Genomic DNA, 20,949 nt, shown 5'->3' on the forward strand with positions numbered 1-20,949 from the left:
TGCTGGCAGGGTCAGTTCAAACCTGTGGTGGCTGGGAAGCATGCTGATGATGGAACAAAATGGACAGCATATGCTCGTGCTTGGGCCCACAACCTGGCTTTTTTGAAGTGTACCTTCAGTGAAAATTACTAGTCATTTCTACCTAATTCAGTAGTTAACTGTCTGTGAGAATTTTGTTTGCTTACTAAGTGGTTTTGAATGCTACATAAATAACTACTGAAAATAAATGTCTGGATTTTGAAGTAGTAGTATAATAATAAGCTGGGATAATTCCTATTTCTACTGTTCAAGCAGCAGCTGTTTTGATCCTGAGGTAATAAAGGAATATCAAGAAAGCACAAAGGGCAGGTTAGAGCTGCGAGGTGCAGAGCTGGCTCACAGCCACCTTACTGATCCCTGCTCCTGTTCAGGGAGCAGAATGGATGTCTGTTTCTTTCTGTCTTCAGATGAGTTGGCTTAGACTGGAGAGAAATGTTGTGTTACTTCCATCAGAATTCCAGACTGTTGTTTGGCTGGTGATTTTATGGAGTAGAATGAGTCTGCAGTCTTAGCCCTGGATCTTGGGCAGGAAACAGTGGATTTGACATAGTAGTGTGTGCGTTGCTTGTACTTTCTGCATCATCTCAGGGATGTAAAGGTTATAGCTGATTAGAAATCTCTTTTTCTCTTTGAAAATTTAATTGAAAAAGCAAAAACTAAGAAAGGAGCTGATGTACTTTGCACAAAGCTGCAGCTTTTTATTTAAAAATCCACCACCAACACTGGCCACAATCATGAGGGACTAAAAGAGTTGTAATGCTATTTATCTAAATATTAGGCCCCAATATAAGCTGGACTTCAAATTTAGAATACATATTTTTGTTAAGGATCTTTTCCATTATTGGAAACGAAACGCTGCAGGAGATTCTTTTTAAGATAAGATTTTTAAGTATTCAGGTATGTAATGCTAGGCAGAGGAATAAACTGTAGCATAGTTTATTCCCCTCATTTGAAAGAGTTCAAAATAGTCATACTTCTAGAAACGATTCTTCTAGATTTGATTTGATTAGGTAAATTGGATTCACTGCTGGGATCCTTTGGGATTCCCTTTGCAAGTAGTTATGATACACACATAAATGAAAGAGAGGAAATATTATGACTGAGCTTAGTTCACATTGACTGCAACAGAGTGTCATCAAGATATTTTTATTGAAAAAGAATAAAATAAAATTCATAGAAAATCAATGTTTCGCCTGAAGGTATATGATGTGTAAGATAAGTAAATAGGATACTAGATTTTTGTTGAAAGAGAACCAATATCGCATCAGTTTCAATAGTGTAAACATAAGTTTCCTTGCCTTTCAGTGTTATCACTCACAAGAGATGAAAACACTTGTAACTTCCTGCAAGCACAGGAAAGTAAAAAAAGTTTTCTCATTTAAACCAGATTTACTTACATGAATTCATAGATTTCTGAGAGCTAGAAGGGACCATTTTGGTTATTTAGTCTAACCTCTTGCATACACCGTCCTTGAACCTCTGAATTAAATCATACTTAAGACCAAAACCTATTTGATCCAGAACATATACATACCTGACCAGAACTGTTAATAAATTATTTTGATATAAAACAACCTTCATGGATATTTTAAATACATGACATTAGTAATATAGATTTGTTTGATTCACTTTGAATGTATAAATAAAAGGTTTTGATTATTTTGCTATTTTCATATTCTTTGGCCTGCTACACAAATCTGTCAAACTTGTTTGCCATGTAGGTGCTTACAAAGCTGGTTTAAATTCTTGAGGTGGGGTTTTTTTGGTACACTTAAGGAGGAGCTCCTTGGTTAAAAACAAAACTATTTTTTTTGTTCCTTTTTAACCACTGTAATAGAATTCCTGTGCCATCCTTTCTGAATAGAGGAAACAAGGACTGGATTTAGGACTAATTTAACATCCCTAATCTGACTTACTATTCCTATTTCTGTCCCCAAAGATATCACATTAACATCTTTGGTTAAAACACTGCTTTTGATAATTCTGGTTACCCAGAACACCCACAATTTTTTTACAGAACAGAATATTTTGTCTTCTAATACACATGTAATACAATATTTAGTCTTGCAATTTTAAATTTGTCTGTATTTTAGTATGTGTTTAAAAATTCATTCAGTTACCTGGCTTACTAGATGACGTATTTTCTTAAACAAGTTTGTCACTTCTCTTTGTTATTTAGTAGTTCTCCAGTTCTTGTACCAATGAAAGGTTCATCATTACCAGTAAATCAGCCTCATCAGGGGCCCAATTTATATACCTCTATGCAAATGCACACAGCATGGGGAATAAACAAGAGGAGTCAGAGATGTGTGTGTACCAGTATGGTCTTACTGGTATCACAGAGACGTTGTCCACGTGTCCGTTGATGTCCAAGTGGAAACCAGTGAGAAGTGGTGTTCCTCAGGGGTCAGTTCTGGGGACAGTGCTGTTTAACATCTTTGTCAGCGACACGGACAGTTGGATGGAGTGTACCCTCAGCAAATTTGCTGACAACACCAAGCTGTGTGGTGCTGTCGACATGCTGGAGGGAAGGGATGCCATCCAGAGGGACCTGGGCAGGCTGGAGAGGTGTGCCTGTGCCAACCTCATGAAGTTCAACAAGGCAAAGTGCAAGGTCCTGCATCTGAATTGGGGCAATCCCAAGTACAAATACAGTCTGGATGGAGAATGGATTGAGAACAGCCTTGAGGAGAAGGACTTGGGAGCGTTGGTTGCTGAGAAGCTCAACGTGAGCTGGCAACGTGTGTTTGCATCCCAGAAAGCCAACCGCATCCTGTGCTGCATCAAAAAAAACATGGCCCGCAGGTTGAGGGAGGTGATTCTGCCCGTCTATACTCTCGTGAGACCCCATCTGGGGTAGACCCCCCAAAATAAGAAGGACATGGACCTGTTGGAGAAAGTCCAGAGGAGGGCCACGAAGATGATCAGAAGGCTGGAGCACCTCTGCTATGAGGACAGGCTGAGAGAGTTGGGATTATTCAGCCTGGAGAAGAGAAGGCTCTGGGAAGCCCTTACAATGGCCTTCCAGTACTTAAAGGGGGCCTATAGGAAAGATGGGGAGGGACTCTTTATCTGGGAGTGTGGTGATGGGATGAGGAGTAACAGTTTTAAACTGGAAGAGGGTAGATTTAGATTAGATATTAGGAAGAAATTTTTCACTGTGAGGGTGGTGAGGCACTGGAACAGGTTGCACCGGGAAGTTGTAGATGCCCCATCCCTGGAAGTGTTCAAGGCCAGCTCGGATGAGGCTTTGAGCAGCCTGGTCTAGTGGGAGGTGTCCCTGCCCATGGCAGGGGGTTGGAACTACGTGATCTTTAAAGTCCCTTCCAACACAAACCGTTCTGTGATTCTATGATTGCCATTTTGTGTTGTATGCTGCTTTCCAGGTCATTGATAAAAATCTTAAACAATCTTGAAAAATTGCCAGACCCTGTAGGACTATACAACAACCACACATTCTTAGTGATAGTTTTCCTAATTATGTTTACACTCTGAGATTTGTTATGAATCTTCAAATACCCTTATACATGCCTCTGTAGCTGCTGTGAGCAATTCTTCTTACCGAAACGTTTTATAGCACCAAGTCATATATTTACAGAACTCTGCAAGTACTTTATTACAACAGTGTAACTTCTGTCACACAAACCTGCATTTTCTTTCTAAAAGATGAAATTTCACAAAATTTATTAATGGTTCTTTTTGGTATTATAACCATTTTTAGAATTGCTATTTGTGTCAAAGAAAGCGTTCCAATAAGCCACCAGTGAAAATTCCAAGGGGTCTTCAGGCAATTAGGCAGTGAAAGACCTAAGCCGGATGCCCAACTTCCCAAAGCTATGTAGTCAAGGTGTGAAGTTGGAGACTCCCAGGGACCTTTCAGCTGTTCTACACCTGAATAATTCACCTGTGCTCATGTACCAGAGTAGTGGTAAGAAAACACAAATTCTCTGTGAAAATAAAATTCCACCAGCAAAGGATATGTTTTTGATACCAAAATCTTAGTTCAACAAACTTTCACCAAAACTAAGGGAAAGATCCAGCAAATCTAGCCTGGAATATCGGTGTGCCTACTGCAACCTCACAACACTGGTGACCTAACCCTTGCCATAATTCAGTCAAACTAACATGGTTCAAAATAATATTTGCTGCTTATTTCATTGAAATTGAAAGACAATGATGCATAATTAAGTTCACAGTATTTTTTTTAAAGACAGTAATTTTATAGAATAGGAAACCTTTTTGGACACCTAAAAGAAAAAGAGATTATTTTAGCCTTCAATAAAAAGAGAAGAACATTTATTATACTAGGTTTTTTTAGGCACACAGTATACAGCTAGTAATTTTCCTTATTCAGCCGGAAGACCCAGTAAGTGTATACAAAAAAATCATCCAGTTATAACCTGTGTTTCTTTTCCTCTTAAATAATAGCTTTATAAAAATTGCAGCACAACAGACTAATCATTTTAAATGCCTTTTATCTTTATTTGTAATGTGAATCAAACTAGCTTTGAAGAAGTACATAGGTATAAATTTATTAAAAAAATTATACTAGATCTAAGCCAGGCTTGGTAGAGAACCAGCACTGAGATCTGTGAATTTATATGGAGACAATATTTCCTCTTGTGCCATTAAGGAAAGTGAAGAGAAAAACAAAATCCAAATTACAAATAAGCTTGTTCATTCCTTAATCTCTACTCTTTCAAGTTTTTTCAAATTTTGGAAAAAGTTGAAGAACAATTTTTCAATGTTGAAACTGCATTTAAAGAAACTTAGTGGGATTGTCTGAGTTTTCAGATCTGTATTCATAAGCCAATAACGTTCAATAAGTAGAACGGAAAAAAACAAGAGAACATAACTACTTTGGGCTGAAGTTTATCGAAGCAGGAAAATATAAAGACCTTATTACTCTAATACATTTTGAAGACTGAGCCAGAGATACTGAATGTAGAAGGGGATGCATGTTTTCAGCCTGAAAAAATGTATATATGTAAATATATACTATACTATACTATACTATACTATACTATACTATACTATACTATACTATGGAAACCTTGTTTGAAAAACTGTCTTGCTGGAGGTTCATTCCCACATTTATGCCACAAAGCTCAGGGACAAAGACTAACCTGTCATACAGCTGGCTTTGGAGCTGTGTCATGATTTGAACTGGGCCAAAAAAAAAAGAAAAGTGTCCTGTTTAACTGGGTGTAGTTCATTAAACTGGCTGTGTTTTGTTTCCATAAATACTGTGTTGGCAAAAGTATGGCATCATTAGTTACTATCATTCTGTGGATCCTGGAGTTTTCTTTTAAAATCAGATAATTATTAGAGAGACATATATGAAATTTTGAGTACTCGCTGAAGTTTTCCATCTGTACCGCTAACTTGTATACCCTATCTTCAGCTGTTACAGGGCAAATCATTTCCTAAATATCATAAATGGGATCTCCAACAAACAGGCAGTGGTGGAGGTGTGGATGAACAAATCAGTGGAGACTGTGATGATGAAGATGGTTGTGGAGGATCAGGAAGTGGAGAAGTCAAAAGAGTCCTGAAAATTACAGACAGTAAGTCCATTATTCTATTTCCTTCGTACATTTAAATAGTCAATTAGCATATTTCCCACTAAGAAATACCACTTAATTATCTTGGAAAAGGTGTGGAAAAGTTGTCTGTATAACAGTTCCAAGATTCATAGGAATAGGACTGCAATTATAGGATTTCTGTGAGCATGGTATCATGACTATCAGTTTCAGCATAACACATTAATACATATCTGGCATAATGTAGACAGACCTCAACACAGTATTTTAGTCAGATAAAAAGTGTTAAAATGACTTGTTCCTGTGAGTTACTACTTATACATAAAAGGTTTGGCAACTAAGCAGAGAAATTGTTCTAACTTTTCATGGAACTGTGGGAAAATATAAGGTTTAGTTGTAGCTGAATTTCATAGAGCAGTATTGGAACCAATGTACTGTAGCCCACTCAGCATCAATGCTTCTTACACTTCTTTCTGCCTTTATACTTTTTTTGTTTTTTATGTCTGCGGTGTGTTTTTTTTTTTCTTTTCTGAACCACATTTGTAACATTCTTCTTCAAAAAATTTTGACATCAGAGCAAATGGATTGAAGCACAAGTAAGTTAAGTACTTCTCTGCATCCAGACATTATTCTGTGTCACTTACTTCTCTTCCAAGTGCAGAAATATAGGCAGAGATGATGGTAATAGAAGCCTGGTATCATAAAAATTGCATTTCTGAATTTTGGTGTTTTTTTTTTTTTTCATTTTTCTGAATTTTGCATTTGAAATTCGACACTAATGAATAATAACTCAAGGTTGGGGTCAATCCCTGAATTTACCTGTATTTACTGAATTAGAGTGTATCCCAAGTTTCCAAGCTTAGGTGAGAACCCCAGGTCCTTTTTGACTTGACAGTGAAAAGACAATCTAGAAATGTGGCCGTAGAGCAGCTATAGTGTACACTTGCCCAATTCTGATCTAAACAGCTGGAGAAATGAGACTGAGTATCCTGGAGCAAGCCTTAGCAGGTCAGCTTAGATTCAGCCTAAGATGCTGTTGCACTGATACCTTGTCTGTACATTTTCAAGTCCTGCTGTACTTCTTTAGATGGGAATTTAAGAGGTCTGCAAAAAGATTTGGACACTTACTTCCTGAGAATGCATTTGAAGATTTAACTTTGGAAAAAGAAGTTAGAGATCAAATATTTAAAAACAGATGTACTTTGGAATACTGGATATGTTATATCTATTTGATAATGACATTCCGTGGTCTGGAAAGACTGTAAAATAGTCTTAGAATATGACTAGAGCTATTAAGCAAGTATTAAATGACAAAAGAATTGTAAGAATAGTACATTTTCTTTCACCCTCTTCTACTGCGTTATAATTTCCTTCATATTGATATATTTAGTGTAATCTTTTCAAATGCCAAAAATATAATTAGCCTTCATATTCTCTTTATACTACATGTTTTATAAATCTCTAGAATTATAAACTATGTATTAGGCATACTGAAGTTTGCACGTAATGCTGTTTCATTTGAACCTTTTCTGAGACAGTACTTAACAAAACTATGAGTCCATACCATTCAATATAATGACCTGTGCATATATATTGAATTACTAGTACCTTTGATGAGCTGTTGTGATTTTATGGATTTATGCTGCCATGAATTTAATATTTGGAATGCGCCTTAAAAGGTGTCTTGAATGTATATCAGAAAGAGTCACACATAACTTAACTTTACTTTGTTCTGGGGTATCACGCGCGTTTACTGACATCGACTTTCTGTCCAATAGAACTGCTAAAACATTCCAATTAGTAAGAATTTTGTTACAATATAAGTCAGGAAAATCTTTTTCTTTAGAAATCACTTAAGTGTATATTTAAAATAAACAAAACAGGGGCTTGAACAATTCTTTTGAAATGTTGTGATGTAAGAGTGAGAATTCGGGAATTAAAAGCTAAATTGAAAGTGAAAAAAAGTTAAGTAAGTGTATTTTAGTAAGCAAAAAAAATTATCATATCAAGATTTATGATTTTATGTGAGAAATTAAAATGCAATTAAAAAATTAAAAGGCAACATCATCACAATTTAAGTTGCTGATAGTTATTAGCTTCAGGTGACCGGTATCAATTTTAAGCTGAACTCTTTGGTTTTGAGCTGGGAAGCTAGATTTACTCCAGTGATATTTCTTACTGATCTTTGAAAAGCATGACTGAACTTCAGCTAAACCTAGATGTTGACTACAGCATATTTGATCCTCAATGTTAGCTTGTTAGTTCTAGTGCTTTTTTGTGCATCCCATTTTTTTTTTTAGTTGCATGCGAATGGCCAGAAATGTCTGAGTATTCTTCTGTATTTAGATATGTCATGGAATCACAGAATCACAGAATGGTAGGGGTTGTAAGGGACCTTCGGAGAACATCTAGTCCAACCCTTCTGCCAAAGAAGGTTCACCTGGAGCAGGCTGGACAGGAACACATCCAGGAGGGTTTTGAATATCTCCAGAGAAGGAGACTCTAAAACCTCTCTGGGCAGCCTGTTCCAGTGCTCTGTCAGCCTCAAAGCAAAGAAGTTTTTCCTCATGTTCAGATGTAACTTCCTGTGTTCCAGTTTGTGCCCACTGCCCCTTGTCCTGTCACCAGGTACCACTTGATCACAATCCTCTGAGCCCTGACATTCAGCCAGTTCTCAATCCACCTCAGTGTCCATTCATCTAACCCACACTTCCTAAGCTTACCTATGAGGACATTACGGGATATGCGATGGGATATGTCATATATAAATATTCATATATGTCATGGAAGACCAACCAAACTTATTTGTTATATAGAAGCTTATATTTGTAGTCCTAAATAAACTGATACAAAAAAGAAAAAAATCCACACTTGCAGTGTGAACAATATTGAAAAGTTATATTTGTTCAAATCCAACCCTTCATAAGCTTCTGATCTGCAAACGCTTGCAATCTTGCTCAGAAGCCAAGCTCAAGAGTCGCTGTACATCTGTATAATATTACTTTGTTTCTTCTGGTATATAACAGATCATTGTTCAGGTTTTCCACTGTTACATGCTGCTTCTATGCATTATAAAACACTCACTTATTAGTGTAACGAACGTGACCACTTTTTTAAGCTGAAAAACAGACCTCAGCTGCAGTAGGACTGGACAAGTAGAGATACAATGAACTGAGTTGGCCAATGTCCACATAGCAACTTAGGAATCATGGCAGAAGAAAAATGATGCACAGTAGAAATATCAGTGGCCTAGTATTTCATTGCTGTTAACTTTCAGTTTGCAAAAAAACTGTAAGAAAACCATAAAGACAGAAGGCAGAAATAGGGTGGGGCAAAGAACATATAAATGTGGGTGATAGTCCTGTTTCTCTATAATACAGAGACTTAGTCTTCCATCCATATTGATAAATAGGTGACAGTAGACGTGTAAAAGACAGGAATGACACCAGGATTAAACTGTAGCACCAAATAGTTTGAATGTGGGAATACGAACTCAACTTTTACTGTTGCAGTTTTAAATACATACTCTTGTTACAGTCATTTTGTCTAAGAAGAACTTTTAAGTAAAAACAACTTCTAAGAAGTTTTAATAAACTCCAGAAACCAGATACTTTCTTGTCATATTGGTATAGGACTTTATAATGCATTTAAAATTTTTGAAACTCAAAATATAATTATGACATAGAATAGGTAAGTTATTTCATAATTATTTCCTTTTAATATGTCACATTAAAAGCATTGAAAAAAGATTATTTATGGGGTTTAGTAACATTTTTTTTATACATGGAGTCATACAGATAGTTTTATTTTTTCCTCACCAAAGAAACTTTTTACAGTCTTAATTTTCTGGGCAACTTTGCATTGTCTCATAATCAGCCAGGAAAGAAAGGGTAATTATTACCTATTTTGTACCGTAACAGAGTCTGGAGGTCCTCACCAAAGTCCGAGTTCTTTTTCATTAACTCTTCCAGACATTTTCACCAAGGAAACGATCTTGTCTGCCACAAATTCATAACCGTAATAAGCTGATAAAGTATGATACAGAAGTAGCCCTTTTAAGTATGTTGCTTTGTATAAAATGTAAAGACAAATCTGCCTTTTTTTTGATGCCATGTCATTGCCTTCTAAACACGTGTACGATGCTCAGACCTGAAAGGAACAGAGGGGAAGGGAGGAGATATGTTTCTGCCAAGACAAACCTCTAGCAATTTCATGTGAACACATAGCCTCTGAAGTCAAAGATGACTTATTTCTGCAGCGTTACAGATGTAAGAATTGTTTTCATTTAATGTTGGAGACTGACAAATGTGTGATGGCAGGCTTTAGGCTTTGGAAGGCCAATGAAGAGATTTGATATTTATGACTCATAAGTGATAGCCCTAGCATTACAGTAGTGCTTAAAATATGTTGTATTTTGAAAAATTCTGGTTTTCATATCAGTCAATCCTTACATTAGATTCAATATTTCAAAGCCCTACACTTGTTCTGAATGCTTCGCTCTTCCTAAGTGCCTTTAAAATACAGCAAATTGGTACTCTTATTTGAAGGAATAGTACTAGAAAGGATTGTGCACTTTAAATTTATAAAATAAACAGTAGTATAAAGCCCTGACACTTCATTTACTAGTTTTATTCTGCTCTAACCCAGGAGCTCCCACAGGACTATTTCATGAGTCACAATGAATTACTTCCTCAAAACCCACTGCAGAATGCAAGAGGTAATAACAACAAATACTTATCACCTATATATTGATTTGAATCTGTTTTCAAACAAACAGCTCCGTGAGGAAGGGCTTATCCTGATATCACTCCTCTGAGGTACTCAATACCATCTATAAAAATTCTCATAAGACTTTTATCAAGGCCACTAATTTTCTGAAAAGCGCTCTACCACTGCTTTGTCTTTCTTTTTCTCAATTTGCCATGCAACATGGGTGTTTCTTTACTACACCAAGAGATCTCCTAGTTAGGGTCTCATCAAAGGTGTCTTTGTGTTTAAGGTATTTACAGGCAAATCTGGTCTCTCACTTGCTTTTTTGTCTCACCTGATATTCATCCTGTCTGAGGCAAAAAGTCTCCAAAAAGTTTTGTTTTTTTTTTTAGGACTGCTTAATCTGTAGATTATTTTTTTCTTGTTCAGACTATGCGATAGAGGGAAAGTAACTTTGAGAAGGCTTTATTTTGTCATTTTCTGTTGTGGTTTAACCTGGCACGCAGGTAAACACCATACGGCCGTTCGCTCATTCCCCTCAAGTAGGGTGGGGGAGAGACTCAAAATAAAGGTAGAAATCGTGGGTTGAGATAAAGACAGTTTAATAGGACAGAAAAGGAAGGGAAAATAATAACAATGGTAAAATAATATGCTAAACAAGTGATGCACAATGCAATTGCTCACCACCCACTGAATGATGCCCAGCCAGTCCTTAAGCAGCGGCCGCCACTCCCTGGCCAACTCCTCCCTGTTTTATTGTTCAGCGTGACTTCATATGGTACGGAATATTCCTTTGGCCAGTTTGGATCAGCTGTCCTGGCCGTGTCCCCTCCCTGCCTTTGCTGGCAGGGCAGTATGAGAAGCTAAAAAGTCCTTGACTTAATGTAAGCACTGCTCAGCAATGACTAAAACATCGGTGTGTGATCAACATTATTCTCATCCTAAATCCAGAACACAGCACTACACCAGCTACTAGGAAGAAAGTTAACTCTATCACGGCTGAAACCACGACATCTCCAGGTAAAAAGAGGATACTGTGATTCAAATAAACCAGTCTGTGTCACTTATCTGATGTTATATACTCAAGTCTCAAACATCCTTTCTCCTCCGTCTGATCCTTCACTCACTTCAGTATAGTTGCTTTCTTCTTCTTTTTTTTTTTTTTTTTAATTTTAGATCTGATTCTGATGGCATCTTCTGTGATCAAAGCTTCTTAAAGCTAGCACACGTGTGAAACTTCATTAGGCTCCCTAATTCAAAGAGAGCAAATGTCACTAACTGCTATACCTGGAAATGTTCAAATTCTGTAGTGGCTTTTCCATCTTGCTTCTCACCACTGGCAGGCCTACCCAGGGCAGGGCACAATATTTTCCTAAATAGAAAAAGAAGAGTTATATCAATTCAGTAATACCAATTCACATGAACAGGTGGAATTAGAAGAAAGAGCAACAGTATCTCCCATTTGTACAGCTGCTTCCCTTAGTTGCTTCGTCAGCCATTCCCATCCTAGATGTGCTGGAATTGAGCAGTTGCTGTCCATTGAACAAAATAACTAGTCTGAGTACAAATCTTATCTGTGCTATAACATATGATTTCACTGAGCTAATGTCCATTCAAAGTACTACACTGAGACACAAGAAGAAGAAAAGACTGGTTTAGGCAGCAAAGGCAAATGTGACAAAATGACTGTATTTATCTTGACCTCTGTTTATTATAAAAAAAAATCTGTCATTAAGCACATAGGACTTATATAAATCATCACAAGACTAGATTGAGATGGATTCACCAAAGGAGTTCAACATGAATGAGGACTCACGGTCTGAATTGGAAGTGGTACACAACTACACAGACTGTCAAATGCTAAATGAAGAGCCCCTGGATTACTTTTAAACTTCTTAAAAAATTGTATCATGTAATCTTAAAACAGTCTTAATCTCTATTTTAACTTATTAGGAAGCAAACTTAAAAGTATATGTATACAAATAAAATAGATTAAACATTCTAATGAACAATAAAATTGCTTTAATGACATGATATTCCCCCAAAGTACTTTTTAGAGGCTTATATTTGAAAGTTCCGGTCTGGATCTGCTGTTTACTTAAAAAGATTTCAATACTTCTACCACACCTATTTAACAATAAGCTTGTTATTGATCAGTGTCTTTGAGTGCATCTTTATCCCAGTGTATTGGAAAACCAATATCTTTGTCTCAGAATGTAAATCTCAGAATGTATTAAAGTATTAGAAATATGGTCCAAAACTAGAGTTTCTTGCACAGTTCACAGCCCCTTCGCTTAAAAATCTATTGTCTAATTAAACAAAGGAAACAAAGACTAATAAGTAGACAAGTCTGAAAGTTACACTTTCAGCCTTAAAAGTTGTCAGCATGGTATCAGGTAACACAGTTAATCCATTCCTGTGTTCACTGGGCAACCTCTTCCATTACTTGTATGCCATTCACCATCCTCAGCTCCAGAAGTAAAGCACTGGGGTACAAACCATCACGGAAGTGGTGTGAAGGGCTTCTCATTAGATTTCTGCTGTCTGTGAGTGTCTCAGTATTTAAAGACTGAAGAAGACTGGTGGGACGCGCCAGATAGTGGAAGTAATAAAATCTCCATTATGATGTTTGCCATCTGTTATATTGCTTTAAACTCTCATCTGCACTCTGTGTTACCGCAGTAAAGGAAGAGATCACTTATGTCTGAGTAGGATTTCAGGTTTTATTTTGTTTACACACAACAGTATTCTTCCCAATCCCCCGTTGTTAATGTGAAGTATTCTTGTTCAGTTGTTTTTGGAAGGGCTACATGACTTCATTCTTTATATATTCACTCAATTCAGAACGTTTCAATTCTAATAAAAATGAATTAAAAAAAATAAAATATGTTTGAAAGACAATTGTGGAGGAGGAGCAGGAAATGAGGGATCTTACAGGACATTCCACATAATTTTGAAAAGTGAGAAGAGAGTTCCTTTCCCCACTGTAGCATCTGCTGTGACTTCTGCACTAATTCCAGGCAAAAACATTTCTTATAGAACATGTTTTTACCCATTTCATAGAAGGACAATTCAGAATTAATTTTATAGTCCACAGTGGGAGACTTGACATATTATTCACTGTTTAAGCTAGGACTGTATCTGTAATTGACTTTCTGGTCCTCTGTAACTGCTTCTGTGCTTTTTGGTCTAAAATTAGGTGAAACAAGTAAATGGCGTATTACTTTTCATTCAGTATATAACTTGTTGGTTCAAAGAGCTCAAAAGTGTCTACATATCTGTAAGACCAATCAGAAGAATTTGGGTTTTTTTTCCCCTTCTCTATCCAAGGAAACAGCTTGAAGGATTCCCGTGCTGGTGAGAAGGAAAAGTCAGAAGGAAGTGAACGAATCCAGGGAAATGAGTGAGCTTTCCTTTCTGTCCTGTTAATTGGAGCCCCAGTAATCTCCAGACTGATAAATTACCCTTTTATTACTCCAGTACCAAATAAAGTGACTATCTTCTCCAGGATGCTAATTTTATTCCTATGTATAGCCAATTAGTCTAAAGGTAGTTCAGGTGGTACTCAACCTGCATCATATCTTGACCACACAACACCATATTCTGATTATTCCAAAAAGGAGCTCCTCAGGAGCTGTAACCTACACAGGAAAATCCAGATCAGGAAAGGACATAACAGAGTATATTATCTTTGCTCAAGTTCAGGAGGCATAAAGTAGTAGGCAGGAGGGTTTTTTTGAAACTTGCTAAAAACTAAGAAGTGGTTAAGTCTGAATTTGTCCAAGAGGCAGGTTGTGTACACTAACACATTTGTAAGAGTGGCACTGGTTACTTTTCTTCTACTCCTGTAAAAATAAGAAAGAATTTGGGCTCTTGTCTATCCAGATGAATAGCTGTAACATCTATTATCTTATTCCTTTTACGCAGGAAATATAAAAGAATGAATTAGAAAGCAATATGCATTGATACTTTGCTGGAAAGTTTGTTTCCCTACTGGTCACTGTGAGCATGAATATTTATATATCAGTTCAATGAAATAATACATTGAGTAAAATTTTCAGAATTAGTGGTATTATTATAAGGTAATTCCCATCAAGACATAACCTCATGTTTTTAATGTAGGTAATTTGTAATAAGTACACTGCTCTGATGTGCTGCGTGTTAGACCAGTGAGTATACGCATTAAATGTTTTTTCTTAACTTAAAACCTTTGAAGAGTTTGAATTCCGTGATTCCGTGATTCTGTGAGTGATTGTGTGTGTTTGTATTAGTGGTAGGCTTTATCATAATCTTCCTGTTGAGTGTAACGTGTTAATACCACGTAATGCACAGTTGAAAAGTACAAAATTTTGTATTAGCTGACTTTATTTCTGCTTCTGTGTGAATTCCCTTAGCAAATTTTATGTAACCCTTCCCCTTATTTGTTTTTGAATTAACAATCCAAGCTGACAGTACAGCTTTAATCCCTTACTCAGGTTAAATTCATCACTCAAGAAGAACAAATGTTGACTCCTGACAAAAGATTGTGTTCAAGAGAGAGCTGATACTCTTTAAATAGGAAACAACTGGGAACTGAAATGTCATCATTTGCTTTTTCCAATGCATAATATGAATATGCAGATCACACCTTTTTGCAAAATAAGATACAAGGAAGTTGTCTTGTAATTTTTCTCAGTTTTTACATGGTATTTCAAATAAAATTGCTTTGGTTTTTCTCACACTGCTTCATGTCATTATACTTCCAGCAACTTTATCTGTGCAAACTTCACAGCCTAGTGAAGGTCTATGCATAGGAGTCTGCAAGTGAATTTTTACTTTTTGTGGAAATCATTTGAACTTGTGTATCACTGTGGCTTTTTTTACGCTTCAATAATTTATATCGTTATGTATTACTATGCTAACACTTGATCATGCATACAGAAAAATCTTTGAACTTCATATGTGTTGACAATATGTAACAGAAAGAAAAATACTGATTTATTGAAATGTAAATTTTCCACAGGAATGTACTGATTACAATAAGTCTTTATCTTCAAAAGATTTTCAGTTTCCCAAAAGACAAAGGAAAGAGAGAGAAGTCTTCCTGTGAGAAGGGAGGGTGGGAGATCCCTAGCCTCCCAATTAGTATTAGCCTATGAGAATGTTATTGATGTGTTATGTGATATCATCAAAGTTGTGTGATTTTCTAACCCAATCCCTTCAAATAAGCCAGTGGAAAATTGGTTGAGGTTAGTCCTTCAAAAACCAGCAGATTATGCACAAGTACATTGTCTCCTATCTTTACCCATTGTAAATCCATCTCTCTTTGGCCCAAAGACTCTTTAGTTATTTGAATACAGCAGGAAAAACTAGAGGGAGATAATAATCAGGCTAAGTCTCTAGAGCTGTGTATAAAGTCATTCACCTAGCATATGGGGGAAAAACAAAATAACCCCTTCACTAGTGTTTGACCCGAATTTAGGTCTTTGTTTTGCTGAAACAGCTTTTAAAAGGTTTATGTTTCATCCCATTAATGGATAAGAACTTTGAAAATTTCATCAAAGGAAAAGAAGACATTGTTTCCAACTCTTAAAAAAAGAAGTGCATCTTTATGCATTTTTTCATACAAAACATTTAAAATTACTTATCTATTCTAGATTAAGGTATGTACTATTAATTTTTGCATGTGAATCTGAGGTACGCAAAACCAAGTCAAAATACACTGCTTGTTTATGCAAAGTCTGGATAATTGGAAAATAATAAGGCTAATATGTGTTACATTTTAAATGAGTTCTGATCAAGTTCTTTCTGAAGTCAGTAGGCATCGTTTCACTGACTTCATAGGAGAATGCATTTTCCAGAGAGACCACATAATGACTTTAGTAGGAATTACAAATTTCTAATTATATTTTAATATTAATAAAAATGAGCATGAGTTTTACCGCAAAAATATAGTCCTTTCAAGCAAATGTGTTTAAATCAATACCTTTCTCTAAGTGGTGATATCTAATCCTCAAAAAGCTGTGAGTTTTTGCTTCAAATACGCATCCAAAAGTCAAGCTATTTTTGAAAAACGGACCTTCCAAAAGTTGCTTTCATCTCCACTTGGCCCCATGTGTGAGTTTATTATCTCCAAGAGGTCTTTCTTTAGCTCAAAATTTTGAATTTTGCTTTTTAAGTCTGTCACAAGTGAATTGATCTTGTTCATGTTTTGGAGAGGCTGGTATCGGAGACAAAATCAGCAAAGACCTGAATATTTTCTTTGGGAATTTGGCCTGCTCTGTATTTTTATTCCATATTTTAATATCATTTTCTTTGGGGTGAGGTGGGGGAGAAGACCGCCATCCCACAATTAATGTCTCATTTCTCACAATGTCTGTGATAGCTTTTATTATCCACTTTTGATGATTCTTTTATTCTTTCAGTGTATTTCTACTATACTGACATGAAACCTAAAAGAAAATATAAGAGGATGTTTTTTGGTAGAAACTGACTCTTCTTATTACTTTGAGGGAAAGAAAAAAAAAATAGCTAACCTTCCATGCAGTTTGAAAGGATTATCATATCCTAGTAACAATTCCCTAAGATGATCAGGTTAGCTACTTTAATGTTAGAGTAAAAACCTGACCTTTTCACCACCCAAAATCTTAACATGAATGTTGGAAGACAGCTATACACTACTGTTATTTTTTTTTTATTTTCTCCACAAGGTAATCTTACTTTAATAACAATGGATACAGGGACAGGATTTTTCTTCATGTTACCTGTTTATAATGTAAACATCTGTGCTTGAACTAAGAAATTTAGATGCCTTTTATAGTCACTGTAGATGAATAAACATGTATCACTGGCAATTAATAGACATGTGAGGGCGCAATTAATTAGGCCTATATTAAGCACCTCCATTAGGATGAGACGAATTGTGCCCTACAATCCTTATTTCTCTCAACTGATTGTAAAAGGACTCAAGCTTCAGTAGCTCAAGTACAGATATCTAAATTTAGTTAGACAAGTCCTTCCCTAAGTTAGGTTCTTTTGCTTTTGCTCTGGTTTAAATTTCATTTTGCTTAGTTTTAGGTAAGGAATAAATATTTTTCAATGTACTTTACAGTCTTATTGTCGAGATCAGTAAAGATTTGTTACAACATAAAATAGAGGGGCTACTTGCAAATACAGCCAATAAGGCCCATAAAATGGAATTCACGTTGTCTGAAAAACCTTGTTTGCTAGGAGAAGAAATCATTCCTTTTTTGCATCATCTGTGGTGGAGAAAATGGTTACTGGTGCAACAGAATGTGGGAATGGCTGTGAATCCCATGGTGTGTTTGGTTATCAAACTGTCTTGGTATCTTGGTATGATAAAACAGATGTTTTATCTATTTTCTTTAGATTTGGAACACAGAAAAATAGATGTTAAAACTACAACAAACCAAAACTTTTATGACCATTATACTAAAAAGGAATTATTTCACTGAATTGAAAAGGAACTGTAAAACACTTTTTAAATCTTCTTATGAAAGAATCTTCTTCTTTTTCAAAGTTATGAATCACATCAGACCTTTATCTTTCAATCTATTTTTTAAACAGATTGTAACCATGATAAATGTCACACTTCTGTACACTCAAAGGTAGTTTATAATCAAAGGTAGTTCCTCTGCCTGTCATGTGCTTCCAGTCTTTATTATGTTCTTTAAAAAAATCAAAGTCTGTGATCTCCTGAGAGTTCCCTTTGCAACCTGTGCAGAGACTTAAATCAGATTAATTTCATATTTGTGTCTTCCACTATTAATGATTATAACTCCAATGCCTTGAATAATCTGCTTCTCAGTAATTCATGTTCAGACCATTTAAAAACTTTTAAATAAAAGACAATCAGTTAATTTCTGTTTGTTACTGAAATTTAGCACTTTTTTTCCCCCTAGAAGTAATCTGTGTGGGATATGTAACTATGCAAGACCCAGTTCTTAAAATCTGTAACATGTATGTGAATATAAATACAAGAAAAAGAAAATCACCAAAAGTTTCCCAAAGAAGGGTGAATCCATTCTAAAATACTCAGTTATGACCTGTATTCCCTGAAGTAATGTATCAACAAGGCAGCAACCGAGTTCCATTTTCTTCTGCTCTTCTAAAGGGAAGTGGTTAGACATCTGAAAAATTCCAGTCTGGCCTACAAATGTGATACATCTTTTCCAGAGTTAGTCTGCTAATAGGCACAAAACCAGTTTTTTTACATTCTAGGAAGAAATGCATGGCAAAGATAGTTCAACGGAAAAATTATTCTTTATTCCCTGCTCCTCTTAGAAGGATTCCCCTCTAGATCAGATACTTAGTTGCAGGGGTGGGACTCAGTTGCTTAGACATGCTGTCATTTTAGCAGGTCATTTTAGCAGATCATTTCGGGAGTCTGTTTCAATATATGCTCACTAGTTTCTTGTGACTGTATGAATTGGGTTTCCAGTGTCTATAGCAGGAGCTATCTCACATTAAACCTTGTATTGTAGATACCTACATTTAGATAAGTGAATCTGGAAATAAATTCCACTCTGTGTTTTTAAGGGTTGGCTAACTAGAAGAACTCTCTGACAGATGTTGGCCAGTAGCAGTGAGATTAGATGTGCTAAACATGAGTCATTTTTCTTACTTGGAGCACCATTAAGCAGGTTCTGCTCAGGGCCTGTAGACATGCGTGAGGAAGGGAACATCTCCTGCTTCATTGTGATTTACCCAGTTGCAGAAACAGCAGGTTATACCACAGCTCAATAGACACAGACATCCTTTGTGGCACCATATAGTCACTAGTGTTTTTTATGTCAAATCCATTACGTCTCTGAAACATGGATCTTTTCTCCCTTTTGGCTTCCTTTCTTAAGTATATGTTACATGCAGTCATCCCCAGGTAACTGCTTTTATAGTGTAAGGTTAAATTAAAGGCCCCCTGAGTAGTTGGTACATTTCTCTTTCAGACATATGATTTGGGCATGTTATGAACGTTGTGATCCTGGACAGATCATGTGGAAAAGTGTGCCACGTTTCTGGGAAAGGCATGGATCCTTTGTTTTTATTTTATTATCAGTAATGCCCTAAGCATTATGGACATAAGTCAATCAATGCCATTTTTATTCAGGGCCAAAATGTCTCTGAGACCCAACCTGGAGAAGGAAAAATGTAGCCTTGACAACAGTGTTAGACTGAACTAAAATGCCTAAGAATAAGAAACAAGTCCTGAAGAGAGGAATCTTTTGAGGAAAAAGTCTGATTGAGATGACTGAGTAAGAACAATTCTGAATGGAGAAGGATGTATGAGAAATAGGCAGAAATGTCTTTGTTCTCTACCTTTATTGTGTTTGTTCCACCATTTTTAATTTTTTTTCAGTGTTTATAGGCTTAAATAGAAATGCTGATGTGTGTAAGATTCCACCTCCAAGGCCAAAGGGTGGATCCTGTGATGAGCTTTAGGACATAAGAAACACAGTTTGTGACATTTGCACAGGCGATAGTGATATAGAAGTATAACACCCTTATGAGAATCTTAAGAGAATCTTACAGATTGCAACAATGACATTTGGAAAACATGTCAGTTGTTAGACAGAGTGGAGACAGCTGTCTGTTAAAAAATACTATTTCTGAAATCAGAATATGATAGTTGTTCTTGAAGGAAGAAGCTATGTATGAGCTAAATAGATGCAAAATAATCACTTAGTACATATTGTATTGATACCTTACATAGATAAATTCAGTTATTAGCCAAAGAAAGAAGGAACTATTAGTTAAGTTGAAGGTTTCCTAATCAAAATGTTCAGCAAAAACTAGTTATAGACAAAAAATATTGATCATACATTGTGACTTACAAAAGTACTTGAGATTTATTAAAACATTTATTGTTTGTTAAATGTTGTCTAGTTAAAAGTGCACATCGGGGATTTCATATTCAATAATTAAATATGCATGCTCATATATTTAAATGAATATAATAAGAAACTTGAATAGGTTTCCAGTTTACAGTGTGCTAGGCTCTGGTACTCCCAAGACTTAGACACAGAAGACACCTAGACGCACCTTAAATATAAGCAAACTAGGAGCACTGACTGTTGTTCGCAAATTGATTTAGCTGAGTAGGTGGCCGCTGCTGCACACCTTGCCTGTCCTCTGGAGCTGTATGTCCTCTAGCCAGTATAGTTGAACTACACATGATGCTAGACCTCTACTATAACTACTTAGAGATCAACACTTTAAGGAAAACTGAATGTGTTTCTTCTATATGTTGATATAGATGTGGTGGACTGATTCAGCTGGTTACCAGATACTCACCCAGCTGCTCTCTCACTTTCCCTCCTCAAAAAATGACCAAAAAAAAAAAAAAAGATAAGATGAAACCTGGTCTAGTGGGATGTGTCCCTGCCCATGGCTGGGGCTTTGAACTAGGTGATCTTTAAGGTCCCTTCTAACCAAAACCATTCTATGATTTTATGAAAAATTTTCTATGTCTAGATAAAGACAGAGAGACCACCTACCAATTACCACCATGAGTGAAAAAAGACTCAATTTGGGGAAAATTAATTTAATTTCTTGCCAACTAAAATAGAGTAGGAGGGTAAGGAACAAACACATTCCTTTCATCACCGTCCCATTTTCACTCCACTTCACTGCTTCGTTGCCAGCTCCTTTGTTTCCTCCT

The 20,949-nt window shown here is 36.1% G+C and overlaps 1 protein-coding gene across 12 annotated transcripts in view; it reads left to right on the plus strand.

The window, feature by feature from the left end:
- GPC5 (glypican 5) overlaps nt 1-20,949 on the plus strand; it is a 738,578-nt gene that overhangs the window by 387,169 nt on the left and 330,460 nt on the right. For all 12 annotated transcript variants that reach the window (XR_010071268.1, XR_010071272.1, XM_063336223.1 and 9 more), the window contains one exon: nt 5,444-5,606. Coding sequence is in view for 10 of the 12 variants with exons in the window: in XM_063336223.1 (XP_063192293.1) it covers nt 5,444-5,606 (163 nt within the window). In the remaining 2 variants the exon portion in view is untranslated. The remainder of the gene's footprint in view (nt 1-5,443; nt 5,607-20,949) is intronic.

This window comes from Chroicocephalus ridibundus, chromosome 1 (genome assembly GCF_963924245.1).
Source record: "Chroicocephalus ridibundus chromosome 1, bChrRid1.1, whole genome shotgun sequence".
Classification (NCBI taxonomy): domain Eukaryota; kingdom Metazoa; phylum Chordata; class Aves; order Charadriiformes; family Laridae; genus Chroicocephalus; species Chroicocephalus ridibundus.